This window comes from Mus pahari, chromosome 10 (genome assembly GCF_900095145.1).
Source record: "Mus pahari chromosome 10, PAHARI_EIJ_v1.1, whole genome shotgun sequence".
NCBI classification, from domain to species: domain Eukaryota; kingdom Metazoa; phylum Chordata; class Mammalia; order Rodentia; family Muridae; genus Mus; species Mus pahari.
This window is the reverse complement of record NC_034599.1, coordinates 38,249,429-38,262,860: the sequence shown is the minus strand read 5'-3', so window position 1 is coordinate 38,262,860 and position 13,432 is coordinate 38,249,429. Positions and strand designations below refer to the sequence as shown.

Sequence of the window (13,432 nt, the reverse complement as noted above, 5' to 3'; positions counted from 1 at the left end):
CAGGCCTTTAATCCCAGCACTCGGGAGGCAGAGGCAGGTGGATTTCTGAGTTCGAGGCCAGCCTGGTCTACCAAGTGAGTTCCAGGACAGCCAGAGCTATACAGAGAAACCCTGTCTCGAAAAACAAAAACAAAAACAAAACAAAAAAAAGAAGATCCAGGGCAGAGGCTGGGGCTCTCACCTGGTTGGTAGAGAGAGCGCTTGCTTAGCAGTCAGGAAGCCCTGGGTACCATCCCGAACATCACATACATTTGACATGGGGGTCCACACTTGCAATTCCAGCACTTAGGAGGAACAAGTAGGAGAATCAGAAATTCAAAGCCATCCTCCATTACCTATGGAGTTTGAGGTCATCCTGGGATATGTGAGACACTGACTTCAAACAGCAATCAGAACCAGAAGTGAAGGATCATTGACCACACTTGTCCATTGCATTGTTGTGTAGAAGCTTGTTTCTTTTCTCAGGGAGTTGACCCCCTTTGGTACAAGAGAAGAAGCAGCACAATCAAGGCAGTCTGTTGTAGGTGACACCAAGGACTGGATATGGCTGCTTCTGCATGTACTTCCTGGAGGTGTCTAAGTGGACAGGAGCCTTGGATTCTGAGGGAGAAGCCAGGAACCCTGGAGAGAAAAGGTCTTCCCAGTAGAATCAGCCGTGTTGGGGGTATGGTTCATGCTAGAACACTTTCATGGAGTGTTTGAGGTTCAGTCCCAGCAACATTAAAAAAAAAAAAAATAGAGGGGTTACTAAAACTCAACCTCAAGCCACCTGAACAGGGTGCTTTAAACCCTATTCACTGGAAGGGTATTACCTGCCTGCCCCATGCCTTTACTTGGAATATATTTTTAGAATGTTTTCTTGATGCACCTCTGCCAGCTCTTAAATAGATAAGCTACAGAAACTCTGCCTCACTGCTCCGGAGAAACATAGGGAAGAGAGAGAGAGAGAGAGAGAGAGAGAGAGAGAGAGAGAGAAGCACCACCTTGCCTGTAATTGAAGGCAGGTTGGGAGTTGTTCTGCTTTGAAACCCGCCTTCTTGTGAAATGTTTTATGAAACACTTTCCACAAACGAGTTACGCAACCGGAGCAACACCTTTGATCCTTCTCCTCGCCAGCGATAGAGTCATTAGTGCTGGACTGTTTTCCCCCCAGAGAGGGTCATGTGACTGTGTCCTGTGGCGAGGGGCTAAAGAGAAGGACCCCAGCCCCACCACGCACCTGCCCATCTGAGGAGGCACAAGACGCGAGTTCTGCTTTGCCCATCTTTCCTGATCTACTTCTGGGATGTTTCTATTTCTAATGTTTCCTAGTAGAAGCGGTGATGAGGAGGGTCAAGCGAGCAGGGCCTTGAGGCTTGGGGGTGGGTGTCTGGCTCTGTATCCGCATCCGAAGCTCTCCCGGCTTCTGTAGGTGAGAAGTCTCCACGTTCTCCGGGCCGAGGAAGAAGACACCAACGAGGCCAGGAAGGGGCTTCTACCTCCTCAGGAGGGCACCTTCTAGAAGAAGACAACTGCTTTCTAAAATAGTAAAGTCAGGGAGTTCACTTGGATTAGAAGAGATAATCACTCACGATAGCTCTTTACCTCTCTGGTCACTGCCCAAGACTCATTACAATACCTTTGCACGGAGCTGTGGGAGGAGGAGATCCTACACCATCAAACCATCTGCTAGGTGGATGCGATGATGCTCTCTGTGCCTGCGCCAGGGCAAGTGCGTACTATGGCCCCTGTTCCCCAGGGATTAGCCATCCCAAATTGAGCGCAGAGAAGACTTTTCCACTCAGGTGACAGGAACTGTCAACAAGGCCCTGGAGACCATCTTCACGGTGCTAAGCAGGCTGTGGGTTCAGTTACGTTTTCACAAGTATGAGGGGGGAAACTGGGTTTTCGTCCAATTTGCCTGCGGTTCTCATCTTAGAAGTCAACGGGACCAGGTTTCTCTATCTCATCTCGCAGACCCACAGCCAACACCCAGTTGCCTGGAAAGGTTCCAGCCTTTTCCACTCGACAGCTGTGAAAAGGGATTTTTTTTTTTTTTTTTGGATTAGTGAGGGCTTTATTTCTTAATTTTGTAGCTTTCTCAGCACCCGAGAGTGTCCCAAAAACCACGCCGGAGGCAGTACTTGTGCGTCGTCTCCCTGTGCCCTGCAATGCTTTGTTTTTGTTTTTTTAAACCAAGGGACACCTTGGCCCCACAAGCTGAGGCTCTGGAAGAAGTGTTCCTGTGTTTCTGTTTGTTAGTTTGTTTTTCAGGACAGGGTTTCTCCGTGTAGCCCTGGTTCTCCTGGAACTCACTCAGTAGACCAGGCTGTCATTGAACTCCGGGATATGACTGTCTCTGCCTTCCTACTGGGACTAAGGTCTTGCACACCATCACCTGGCCTCCTGCATCTTTTTCTTTGTTCAGGCTGTCTTCTTTGGGGGTTACTCTCAGCACTTCTTACCCAAGGGATTGGGGGAGGGGGAAGAGAATTGTAAGAAAATGAATGAATAAAAAGACTGAAGAGTGGAAACGAGACAAATTAACTTCCGAAGAGAAGCATAAGTTACCAAGTAGCTCCAGTCTGCACCTTAAGGAGGTCTCTACCATCAGGCCTTCTGCTTGGGAGGGTGGGCGTGGCCCCCTCCAGAAGAGTGTCGGGGCATCGATCTTTGAGACAGATAGATGAAAGGGTGCGTTTTTCTTTTATGGTGGTACTGGTTTCTGAACTTCAGCACGGCAGGAAGACCTGGCAGCGATCCTAACAGATAGAGCCCAGGTTGGAGGCAGAGCGCATGCTTCCGAGCTCTGTCATAGCTACACCCCCTTATCTCTCTCCACGGAGCATAATGAGCCTGGAAAGGAACCCAACACTTGCCTTGGAGCTGGAACTATGCCAGGCTGCTTGGGATGGTTCTACCAGTGTGATTTCTCCTCCACCTCCACATTCGCGTGCTCTCCTCTGTCCCCCTCCTTCCCTCCTGCCTCCCTGAACCTCTCTGGGATGGGGATGCCTGAGGGCAGAAACAGAGTAGAAAGCAGAGAACCCAGAGGTATGGCAGAAAGATGGTCAAAATGGCTTTGGGAGCAGATTTGTTTTGGTGGAGGTGGTTTTGGAAGAAAAAGCCATGGATTATCTAGTTTTTAAAAACCTGCTAACAAGTGACCCAGTGGAATCTAAGCTGTTTAGACTCTAAGGGCTGTGGACTGAAGCCGGGTATCAGCGTTCCTGAGACGGATGGGCAGAGCTAAGGGGGCCTAGGGAGGGAACTCCAGAGACCAACCCATCTGCTGTGCCTTTTGAATTCTTAGAGTTCTCTCCATTCACTGAGTGCTGCCATGTCTTTTCCTTACTTCTCTCTTCTTCAAGCTTCCAGAATGATCTGTGTGTGGGCAATGACTTGCAAAGTATGCTGGGAAAGCCAGCCTCTTACCAGTCCATCTGTCCTTGGCTTCTTTGAGGTCTCTTGGTAATCACTGACTACCAAGTCTACCATCTGTGCATGTGACCAGAGTTGGCTTTCTCCCCTTTAGAGCCAGAGGGATAAGAACCACATAAGAACACCTACCAGGTGGCCTATCCATCAAGATCACATGGAAAGTTAGAGACTGAATTAGGATGAGAAACAGGGTCCACCTTGGTCACTGTCCTGTGTTTTCCTTACTGCCTCAACTGATCTACAGAGGGGAGTTTTGTCTTATTTTTAAACAGTAGATTTATTTGTTTTTAAAGATTCACTTATTGGTGCATATCTGTATGTGTGAACATGTGTGTGCAGGTGCAGAAGGCATTGGGTCCCCTGAGGCTGGAGTTGCAGGCTGTTATGAGCCAGCTGACGTGGGTCCTGGTTATCAGGAGGAGCAACAAATGCTGCTAATCAATGACTTATCCCTCCAACCCCATTATTGTCTTTTAATTGATGAATATTCTTCAGGTTCCTGATATTTAGCTCCTTCCTGTCAGCCAATGAGAATCCCTTCCCTGGTGATCGAAGTTCATTTTCCATAGGAATTCAGCACAGGTTCAGAAGTTAATCTCTGTTTGTTTGTTTGTTTGTTTATCTATCTTTGTGGTTTGTTTTTGGGGGCGGGCAGGTCTCTAATGTGGCCCAGGCAGTCCTTATACTGGAGAGCTTCCTTCCTGCCCGGTCCTCTAGCAGTAGTGTGCACCACCTTGTCTAGCTCATACTCTCAACTGTTTGCTTAGGTCAGGCATATACCCAACAGGAAGGATTCCAAGTTACCAGTGATATTCCCTGTACAGACCAAGACAATGGTTAATGCCAGCATCTTCATGGTTCAGAGTTTTATCTGTGGAGAAAACAACCAGCCCTCAGCTCATCAGCTGATCTATTTCAGAAGGTCCCACCAAAGTCTGTCTGTCTGTCTGTCTGTCTGTCTGCTGTCTCTCTCTCTCTCTCTCTCTCTCTCTCTCTCTCTCTCTCTCTCTCTCTCATTTATTTATTTATATGAGTACACTTTAGCTGTCTTCAGACACACCAGAAGAGGGCATCAGATCCCATTACAGATGGTTATGAGCCACCATGTGGTTTCTGGGATTTGAACTCAGAACCTCTGGAAGAGCAGCCAGTGCTCTTAACTGCTGAACCTTCTCTCCAGCCCCCAAAGTCTTTCTTAAGGGGTGGTGTGGACTCTGCATTCCTTGATATATTGTATGCTTTCAAAGTCACTTGGCTCCCCTCCCAGTGGACTTCCTAAGGTTTTTTGAGAGAATAGTTGTTCTGGCATAGGAGAAGGATGGGCACAGGAGAAGGATGGGCACAGGAGAAGGATGGGCACAGGCAGGGCTTCTTGTTTGTCTTCCCCAGGTATTCCTGGGAAACCCAGAAGTGGGCAGTTCTTGTGTGCTTCCCAAGGGTCCCTCAGGCTCTTGTAAGGAGGGCATTCCTCTGCTTTTAGGGAGACTGCCACCCTGTCACCAAAATCATGATGCCCCAGAGGGCTTCAGCAGACGCAGTTTAGCGCCGAGAAGGTAGAGGAAAGGGATGAATGGCTAGAGTCCCCTGACAGGCAGTTTCCAGGCTTCTGAGCTTCATTGATGGCAATCCATACATTTAGAGAGTTTTAAAGATACTATTTAGAAAAACAGTCACCCCATAAAGGAAATTCTGATAGCCCAGTGCAGTAGAAAAGCAAAGGGTCTACAAACATTTATTCTAGTAAGCGTTCTTTCGTCTGGTTGGTTGGTTGGTTGTCTTTGTGCGCAGCCCAGGCTGAGTTCAGATATGATCCCCCTGCCTCACCCTCCCAATTTCTGTGATCAGAGTGCATGGTCACACTGTTTGTTTTGCTTTTGTTTGTTTGTGACGGGGTCATGTTGTCCTCCGAGCTATCTTTCAATCACAACAGCCATTATTGTCATCAGAGCAGCTGAGACTGTTTGTAAGAGGCCCCCCACCCCCCCAGATCAGGCCTGTTGACTGATGAAGTCCCCACCCAGGAGGATGAGGAGGGCCGTTAGAGGCTTATCTGAGGTTCATAGCATTCTCTGTGTTCCTTCCCGACAGTCGTATGTAATTCTGACCTCCTCTGTGTGTGTGTGTGTGTGTGTGTGTGTGTGTGTGTGTGTGTACCACAGATAATAACTTGAGTGGGTATTCCATGCAGCCATGGGAAAGCCATCATCAGTGCTGGAAGAAGACCCTCCAGGATGGCTGCTCTGAGGTCCCCCATGCTCCTGTCTGTGCCTGTGCCCCTGCTCCGTAAGGAAGCCCGTCATTGAACCCACTGTTTTCCTAGAGCATACTTTGGTAGACTCAGACTTTGTCATTGTGGCCTTATAAGGAGAGGACAGACTTTTGTGATGTCTTCCCAAGGCAAGAATTTTCACTAGCCCTGAGATTCACCTTGCATCCCAGGCTGGCCTTGAACTTAAAGCAGTCCTCTGATCTCAGCCTCCCAAGCACTGGCGTCACAAGAACACACTGGCATTCCTGGCTCAGCTTTCTCATTACAGGATTTAAAATTATACTTATTTATTACTCACTCATTCATTCATTCACTCATTCATTCGTTCATGTGTGTGTGTGTGTGTGTGTGTGTGTGTGTGTAGACATGTGTTGTAGCACATATATGGAGGTCAGGTCATCAGGCTTGTGCTTTACTTGCTGTCTTAGTCAGGGTTTCTATTCCTGCACAAACATGACCAAGAAGCAGTTGGGGAGGAAAGAGTTTATTCTGCTTACATTTTTCACATGGCTGTTTATCACCAAATGAAGTCAGGACTGGAACTCAAGCAGGGCAGAAAGCAGGAGCTGATGCAAAAGCCATGGAGGGATGTTCCTTGCTGGTTTGCTTCCCCTGGCTTGCTCAGCCTGCTCTCTTATAGAATCCAAACTACCAGCCCAGAGATGGCACCACCCACAAGGGGACCCCCCCCCCTTGATCATTAATTGAGAAAATGCCCCACAGCTGGATCTCATGGAGGCATTTCCCCAACTGAAGCTCCTTTCTCTGTGATAACTCCAGCTGTGTCAAGTTGACACAAAACCAGCCAGCACACTTGCTAAAGGTAATCATAGCAAAAGTATGAGAAAGCCTAAGCTTTCTTTATTTTTAAAAGTCACAGCTGGGTGTGGTGGCGCACGCCTTTAATCCCAGCACTTTCGGGAGGCCGAGGCAGGCAGATTTCTGAGTTCGAGGNCAGCCNGGNCTACANAGNGANNNCCTNNCTNNAAAAACCAAAAAAAAAAAAAAAGTCACTATGCTATTCTGGTTTTCTCATTCCAAGGAAGAAAAGTACTGCATGCTAGCACAGCCCAAGGAAGGTGTTGGTGCTGGTAGATGACTTTGCCTCGCAGATTGGCCCTGTAGAGACCTCTTAGAATCCATCCATCCCTTCAGCCCGGGGAATTCTTGGCTCCCCTCTTTCTCTCCAGACTTGCCACTCATCTGCTTTGCTCTTCATGGTTCTGCTCCTATCTGCCTCGGGGGGCCCAGAACTCACCCTCTCCCTATCCCCCCACTTGCAGATTAAGACGGAGGATCTGGGTGACTCTCTACAGCAGACCCTTTCCCACAGGCCATGCCACCTGAGCCAAGGACCTGCCATGATGCCTGGAAACCAAATGTCTGGGGTAGGTGCCAGCCAGGTCCATTGACCCCCCCCCCCCNGNNTGCTTACTGGGCTGGTGAGCTCAGTCCAGCCCTTCTACAAAATGCTGGGCTTCTACTCTTGGCACACACTGTGAATCCATCCAATGAGCCCCCATTGCAAACAAAGGAGGCTCAGGATTATGTATATGGGGTTCCAAGAGCAGTCCTTGTAGAAGTGAAGTCTGGTGAGAGACAAAGGGCATATCACTGCTTTGGCAGAAACAAAAGCCAGTCTTGAAAAAAAAAAACCAAAGGTCCCAATAGCTATGCTGTGGGTCCAACATTAAGGGCCTTCAGGGACAGACAGTGGCCTTCTCTGTGTCCTTTAAAGATTATATGATAAAAACTAAACTAAAATGGAGACTGGTGTCAGGAGAGCAGTGATCACCTGGACCATTAGGATGAAAGCCTCCAAGGAGATCTTGTGGGTCACCTGGGAGAGAAAGATCTGTTTCCCAACCATACTTGAAAGCAACATATGTAGTTACCCCTTCGCCTCCTTCATTCCATGAGGTTTGTCAACTGTATGTGCACAGGGCCCCAGTCTGTGGGGTCTGGAGCCTCCAGACGCTGGGATTGTCGTTTCTATGTCTTGAGCAGGTGAGAGAGGCTCAGCGTGATGGGCTTTCTGTTTAACCAAATTGATTTTATTAAAATTGATTTTATTAAAATGCCTGGGACAGAGCTTGGTGGTGCACACCTTTGACCCTAGAACTCAGGAGGCAGAGGCAGGTGGATCTCTGTGAGTTTGAGGCCAGCTCCAGGTTACATAATAAGAAACCATGTCTCAAAACAAAACTACAGAGCCGGGCACGGAAGAGCGTGCCTGTAATCCCAGTAGTCGTGAAGCCGAGGCAGAAGGGATTATTATAAATCCAAGGCCTGCTTGGGCTACACGGTGATTTTGCAGCTCTCGTGGCTATGGAGTGAGAGCTTGTCTCAAACAAAACAACAAAAGTAATGGATAGCAGGCTGGAGAGATGGCTAAGAGCACCAACTGCTCTTCCAGATGTCCTGAGTTCAATTCCCAGCAACCACATGGTGGCTTGCAACCATCTGTAATGGGGATCTGATGCCCTCTTCTGGTGTGTCTGAAGACAGCGTCAGCGTACTCACACACATGAAACAAATAAATAAATAAATAAATAAATAAATAAATAAAATTTTAAAAAATAACTGATAGCTTGCCCTAGTATCAGTTAGATCCCCTAGTATCTTCTAGAAAGATTCGGGTACAGGAAATAACTGAAGAGTGGCTTTTAGCATACTCAAGTGACACAGGATAGTTTAAGGAAATGGATGGTCGAAAACACCCAGCAACATGAAACAAAGATACTGCCCACAACCTCCAGAGTTTGCAGCCCCAGGGACTATATGAGTCGTAGCCCAGCAGGCCTTCAGGCCCTCCAGTTGTAGACGGTATGACATCTGTGCATCTCCCCACATGTAGGACATGGCTTCTCTCCATCCACTCCAGCAGCTTGTGCTGGTCCCTGGCCACTTACAGTCTGTGTCCCAGTTCCTGCTTTCCCAGACCCCACCTGGGCAGCAAGGTAAGTGCCCTGAGATTTGTACAGTCGTTACCAGAGACTAGAAAAGGCTGTTATTCCTTACTGGGCATGAGGGTGTCACAGATACTACTCACCCCTCTGGTATGAAAACTAGCTTGGGACTGGGAATAGCTCTCAGCTGATAGAAAGCTTGCCTAGCCTATGGAAAGCCCTGGGTTTGATTCCCGACATTACACAAAACCAGGCACAGTGCCATCTTTAAACCTAGCACACTTGTAGGTGGAGGCAGGAGGAGCAAGTTCAAAGTCAACCTGAGCTATGTATAGAAATCCTATCTGAAAAAGACCAGCTTCTCTGCCTGAGACCTAGGGAGGGGTCCTTGTGGCGCCCCCTCCAGACCATTCAGTGTTCCTGTTTCTCCTTCCTGCCCAGGCTCTTGCTGGAACTACATTTTCATAGAAACTGAGTCTAAAGGTTCGGAATGGTGGGGACATGGGTGGAGGTGACACCAGGAGGAAGTTGAAGCTCCCTGGGAAATGAGCCCGATGGATGAGTCGGATTCTTTGGAAGTCTGCTTGCTTTGAGCCTTTTCCCTCCCATTGGCCTGGCTGTGGTTCTGTCCGGATGGAACAGCAGTGCCTCCCACAGGCTATAGAAATAGGTTCAGGTTGTCTTTGGCAGGAAACCCTGAGCAAACAGAGCAGAGTCTTACTAACACCAGGTATCGTTGCTTAACATGCCCGCGAGTCTGTTGAGTTGTTTTCCTGACTTGTCCCTCAGAGCACACTTGTGCTATAGATAGCCTTACTGCATGCTGGTGACCTACTAGAAAGTTTCAGAACACTGAGTCCTGTTCTCTGAGATTATCACACTGCTCTGCTTTGCTCGCCTGTCCACCCACTTATGCCAAACAGGGCTGAAGATGCTCTTGGAAGTACGAGCTCTGGATAGCTTATACTCAAGAGGAGTATTTGGAAATCCGGGTAGCTTACATCCCACTCTGAGCACCTGCCCGAGACACAGGCCCTGTGCTTAGCTTGCAGGGTCTCTGGGAATAGCGCTAGAATGTATGCTGCTGGAATAGGGAAGAGAAGATAAGCATTAGTTCAGCTTGTTTCTGGAAGACTGTACAGTGTATGTGTGGTGTGAGCACGGCCCAGGCGCAGAACCCATGGGCATAGGCACATGATGCAATAGAAGGGACAGAAAAACAGGTTAAAATGTGAACTCAGAGAAACTTTTAAAAAAAAAATTACTGGCTACACTTCTGTAGAAAATTTATGTAAGTTCTGCAAGTTTACAGTTCCTCCTATGAAAATAAAAAGGTAAAGCTGCACGCTACAAGGCCATTGATGGGCGCCCAGTCCCGTTCGTGTGACAAGCCTCTCTGCACATCTCAGAATGCAGTGCGAGCTAAATTAATACTCAAGCCTTTCGTTCCCAGCCCAGGGCTCCCCCAAGACCTCTCTTACCTTTTTGACCTTTGGAGACTAAAGAGCAGACGGGCCAACTTTAGCAGCGGTGGTACATTAGTTACCTAGAACTGCCTGGGAAGGGCAGATATCCCAAGGAACTTGTCTATGCTGAGTGTCTGAGATCGGCCCCTATGGTCAGCTTTGGCGATCTGTGGGGTTCCCTCCTGCTGTGGGTGAGAAGTGCTGACTCTGGCCACCAGAAACTACACACCACAGCCATCAGACAGGCAGGGCCTTCTCTTGGCACTTTTCCTGAAGACGAAAGGAGAGGGAAGTCCCCTAGGCAAGGCCTGTAGATGAGTCCGCACTGCCCAAGGGGGTTTGTAGGCCCCAGCATCTGGCTCTCCTCTTGCTCGCTCCTCCCTCCCATGAATTTAATGACCTGGTCTCCAGGAGCCTCTGACCAATGACCTAGTATCTTTCCCGGCAGTATGGTACCATCTGCTTGCTCTGTCCTTACAGATCTGGCTGGCCTAGACATCCCAGCTGCTTTCCCTTGCAGGCAGATTGAAACACCCGGCTCCCCCTGGGGCTCTGTAGTCATTCCCGTGTCCTCTTCTCTCTGGGCTTCTCACCCTGCTAATCAGATCTCAGGGAGAGCGAGTTGACCCTCCTCTGCCTTTGCAGCTATCGGCAGGCAGGCAGGCAGGACAGGTTTGGGGACTGCTGTTTACAGCTGTTTATCCCTGAGTCTGGTTGGCCTCCACCAGTATGTGGCAATTGCTGGCAGTGCCCTCAGGGCTTTTCAAGCAGGCTTAGGGTGGGTTATGGGACCCGATTAGGTTAGCAGGAGGAGGGGGCAGATAGCATGGTTTCAATGTTCAGCTCAGTCTTTCAAATGGCCTGGATTTTGTTTTGTTTGTTTGTTTGTTCCTTTGTCCCTTTGTCCCTCCCCTGTCACTCAGGTCTGCAGCCGAATCTTCTCTCCTTTCCACAGCAACAAAGCACTCTACTCCTCCCACAGACAGGGCCTGGCCTCGCCTCCCAGGTAACTACTACCCTCTACCCTCCTGATTCTTCACAGATTGTCTCAGCCCTGGGCAAACTTCAACTCCTCCGTCTTCCCCTCCTTAGCAGGACACCCATTCTGGGGGGTTCTCCCTGTTGGTACCTGAGAAAACCTCAAACTACCCCTAAGGAGGTAGTTTGCCCTGTCACTAGAATGAAGCTCCCAGGCTGGCCAGCTGCCTGCCAGCAGCTTCAATCCCTGGCTTCGCCTCTCTCAGGATTTAGCCAGTTACTCAGGGATGCTGAGATCCCCCAGTTCCACCCAGATTCCCTCAAGTCCCAAGGAGGGCAGGGTGTCAAAGCCAGTATCTCACCTTAGGACCACTTCAGCTGACTACATCCTGCAATGGGGGGGGGGAGTATGTTGGGGGACAAGCAGGTTAAGATCTAGCAGGAGGGCCTTATGCAGGCCTGATGTGGATCATACGCGGAACACCTATTATCATTTGGGAAATAAAAGTCTGTGTCTTGCCAGGGGTCCCCTGAGATGTTATTTGTCTGCACAGACAGATGCATGACTTTTTTCTACAAGGGATGACCAGAAATGACCACATAGACTTTTAATATTCTTTCTCTGGGCTAAAATCCCCAAGGCTCGCTGAAGAACCCTGACTGTTTTTCAGGCCTAACGTCCATAGAAGATAGCTAGAGGGGGCGCGCCACCTAGTGGTTCAGAGAAATTCGGCTAGCTAAGTTAAATGATGCACTTTTCTTCCTTCTGGCTGTACCCCAAGCCTGGCATCATTATATGACCCCAATCTAGGACTATGAGGTTCTACAGCATTCTCAGGACCAGCGCTGGCATCTAGTATTAGAACACAAAGAGACTGTCAGAGGAGCTGTTTAGAAGATGACTAGGATCCCTCTACTCGGGGTGCTATGGTTTGTCTGCAGCGCTGGTTCCCAGAGAGGCTAAGAAAGGCATGAGATTTGCTTGTTGAAGACCAGCTTGGGGAACACAAAGAGAGACCTTGTCTATGCATAAATAAGTAGAAAGGTCCTCGTAGGGACTGACCAACAGTCACAGGAGCAAGAGCAAAGAGGGATCCCTGAAGGAACGCTGGGACATCAAACTGATATAATTAGGCAGTTGTTGGAGAGGAGGCAACTGTGCTGTTCAATGAGTTTGTCAAATGAAAGAGCAGGCAAATTAATTAACATTAAGGAGTGTTCAAGAGCTCCTAAAACTTTGCTCCGAGGACCTGGCTGGGCTGCCTCCCTCCGTCCCCGACCCTGACCCTCGTTTCCTGCAAAGCAGGGCTCATCTGTGATGTTTTAGCCATTCTGATGTAGGAGAGTCCCCTTCTAAAAACCGAGGAGCAAGCTCTTCTTAACTTGACTCTGACTCCTTATCCTCTTCTTCGTGAGGATGCCAGTCTCTGGTAAACCAGAGCAGAAGAGGGATTTAACTGTCTCTAAGCAAAAAGGAAGAGACAAGGAGATTTACACTTGTCGTCCTCAAAGGCAGTAAGCAGTCTCTGTGCCGGGCCCCCAAGAGCTGGACTGCACCCCCAAGAGCTGGACTGCACCCCCAAGAGCTGGACTGCACCCCCCTTCTTTGTAGAATAATTGATATCTCAAGGGGCTGGAGAGATGGCTCAGGTGTTAAGAGCACTTGCTATTCTTGCAGAGGACCTAGGTTCACTTTCCAGAATCCGCATGGTGTGTAATGCCCAAAATTAACCTGTAAGCCTCTCCTGCCCAGGAACCAGGCAACTTCCTGGGGTGCTGGGAACTGTAGTTCTTGAGAAATAACAAAGCCTCATGGGAAAGTACAGGTGGCCTAGAGGTTTGTTTCCATAAGCTGCTGCACACGCTTGAGGCAATTCTAGCTGGGAAATTCCAGGGATCATCCTGACCCAAGTCCATCTCTTGGTCAGTAATTAATATTCCATAAATGCTTGCTTTAAATTTGGCCCAAAATAGTGTCGTCGGTTTTCCTGGTGACTTGCAGGATTAACGGGTGGCTCACAAACACCTGTAACTCCAGTTCTAGGGGGAGGTCAGACTCCCTTTTCTGACCTCCAAGAACACACCTTGGTGCACTTATACACATGCAGGCGAAAATACCCATACACATAAATAAGTAAATCTTTTTAGAAAGTAGATATCTCAAAACTAGATCTATTCCTGATCTCAGGGGAGTGCAGCATGGCTCTAAATTAAATGGTAGAATTTCCTGTGGGTTAAGATTAAAGATAAGGGAGCTGGTGAGATGGCTCAGTGGGTAAGAGCACCCGACTGCTCTTCTGAAGGTCCAGAGTTCAAATCCCAGCAACCACATGGTGGCTCATAACCATCCAGAACAAGATCTGACGCCCTCTTCTGGAGTGTCTGAAGAC

At 48.8% G+C, this 13,432-nt stretch overlaps 1 protein-coding gene across 1 annotated transcript in view; it reads left to right on the top strand.

Annotated features, from left to right (window-relative positions):
* Nucleotides 1–13,432, top strand: part of Pou2f3 (POU class 2 homeobox 3) — an 85,824-nt gene that overhangs the window by 53,963 nt on the left and 18,429 nt on the right. The window contains exons 4-6 of the mRNA XM_021207637.1: nt 6,973–7,077; nt 8,547–8,649; nt 10,988–11,070. Of these exons, the coding sequence (XP_021063296.1) occupies nt 6,973–7,077; nt 8,547–8,649; nt 10,988–11,070 (291 nt within the window). The remainder of the gene's footprint in view (nt 1–6,972; nt 7,078–8,546; nt 8,650–10,987; nt 11,071–13,432) is intronic.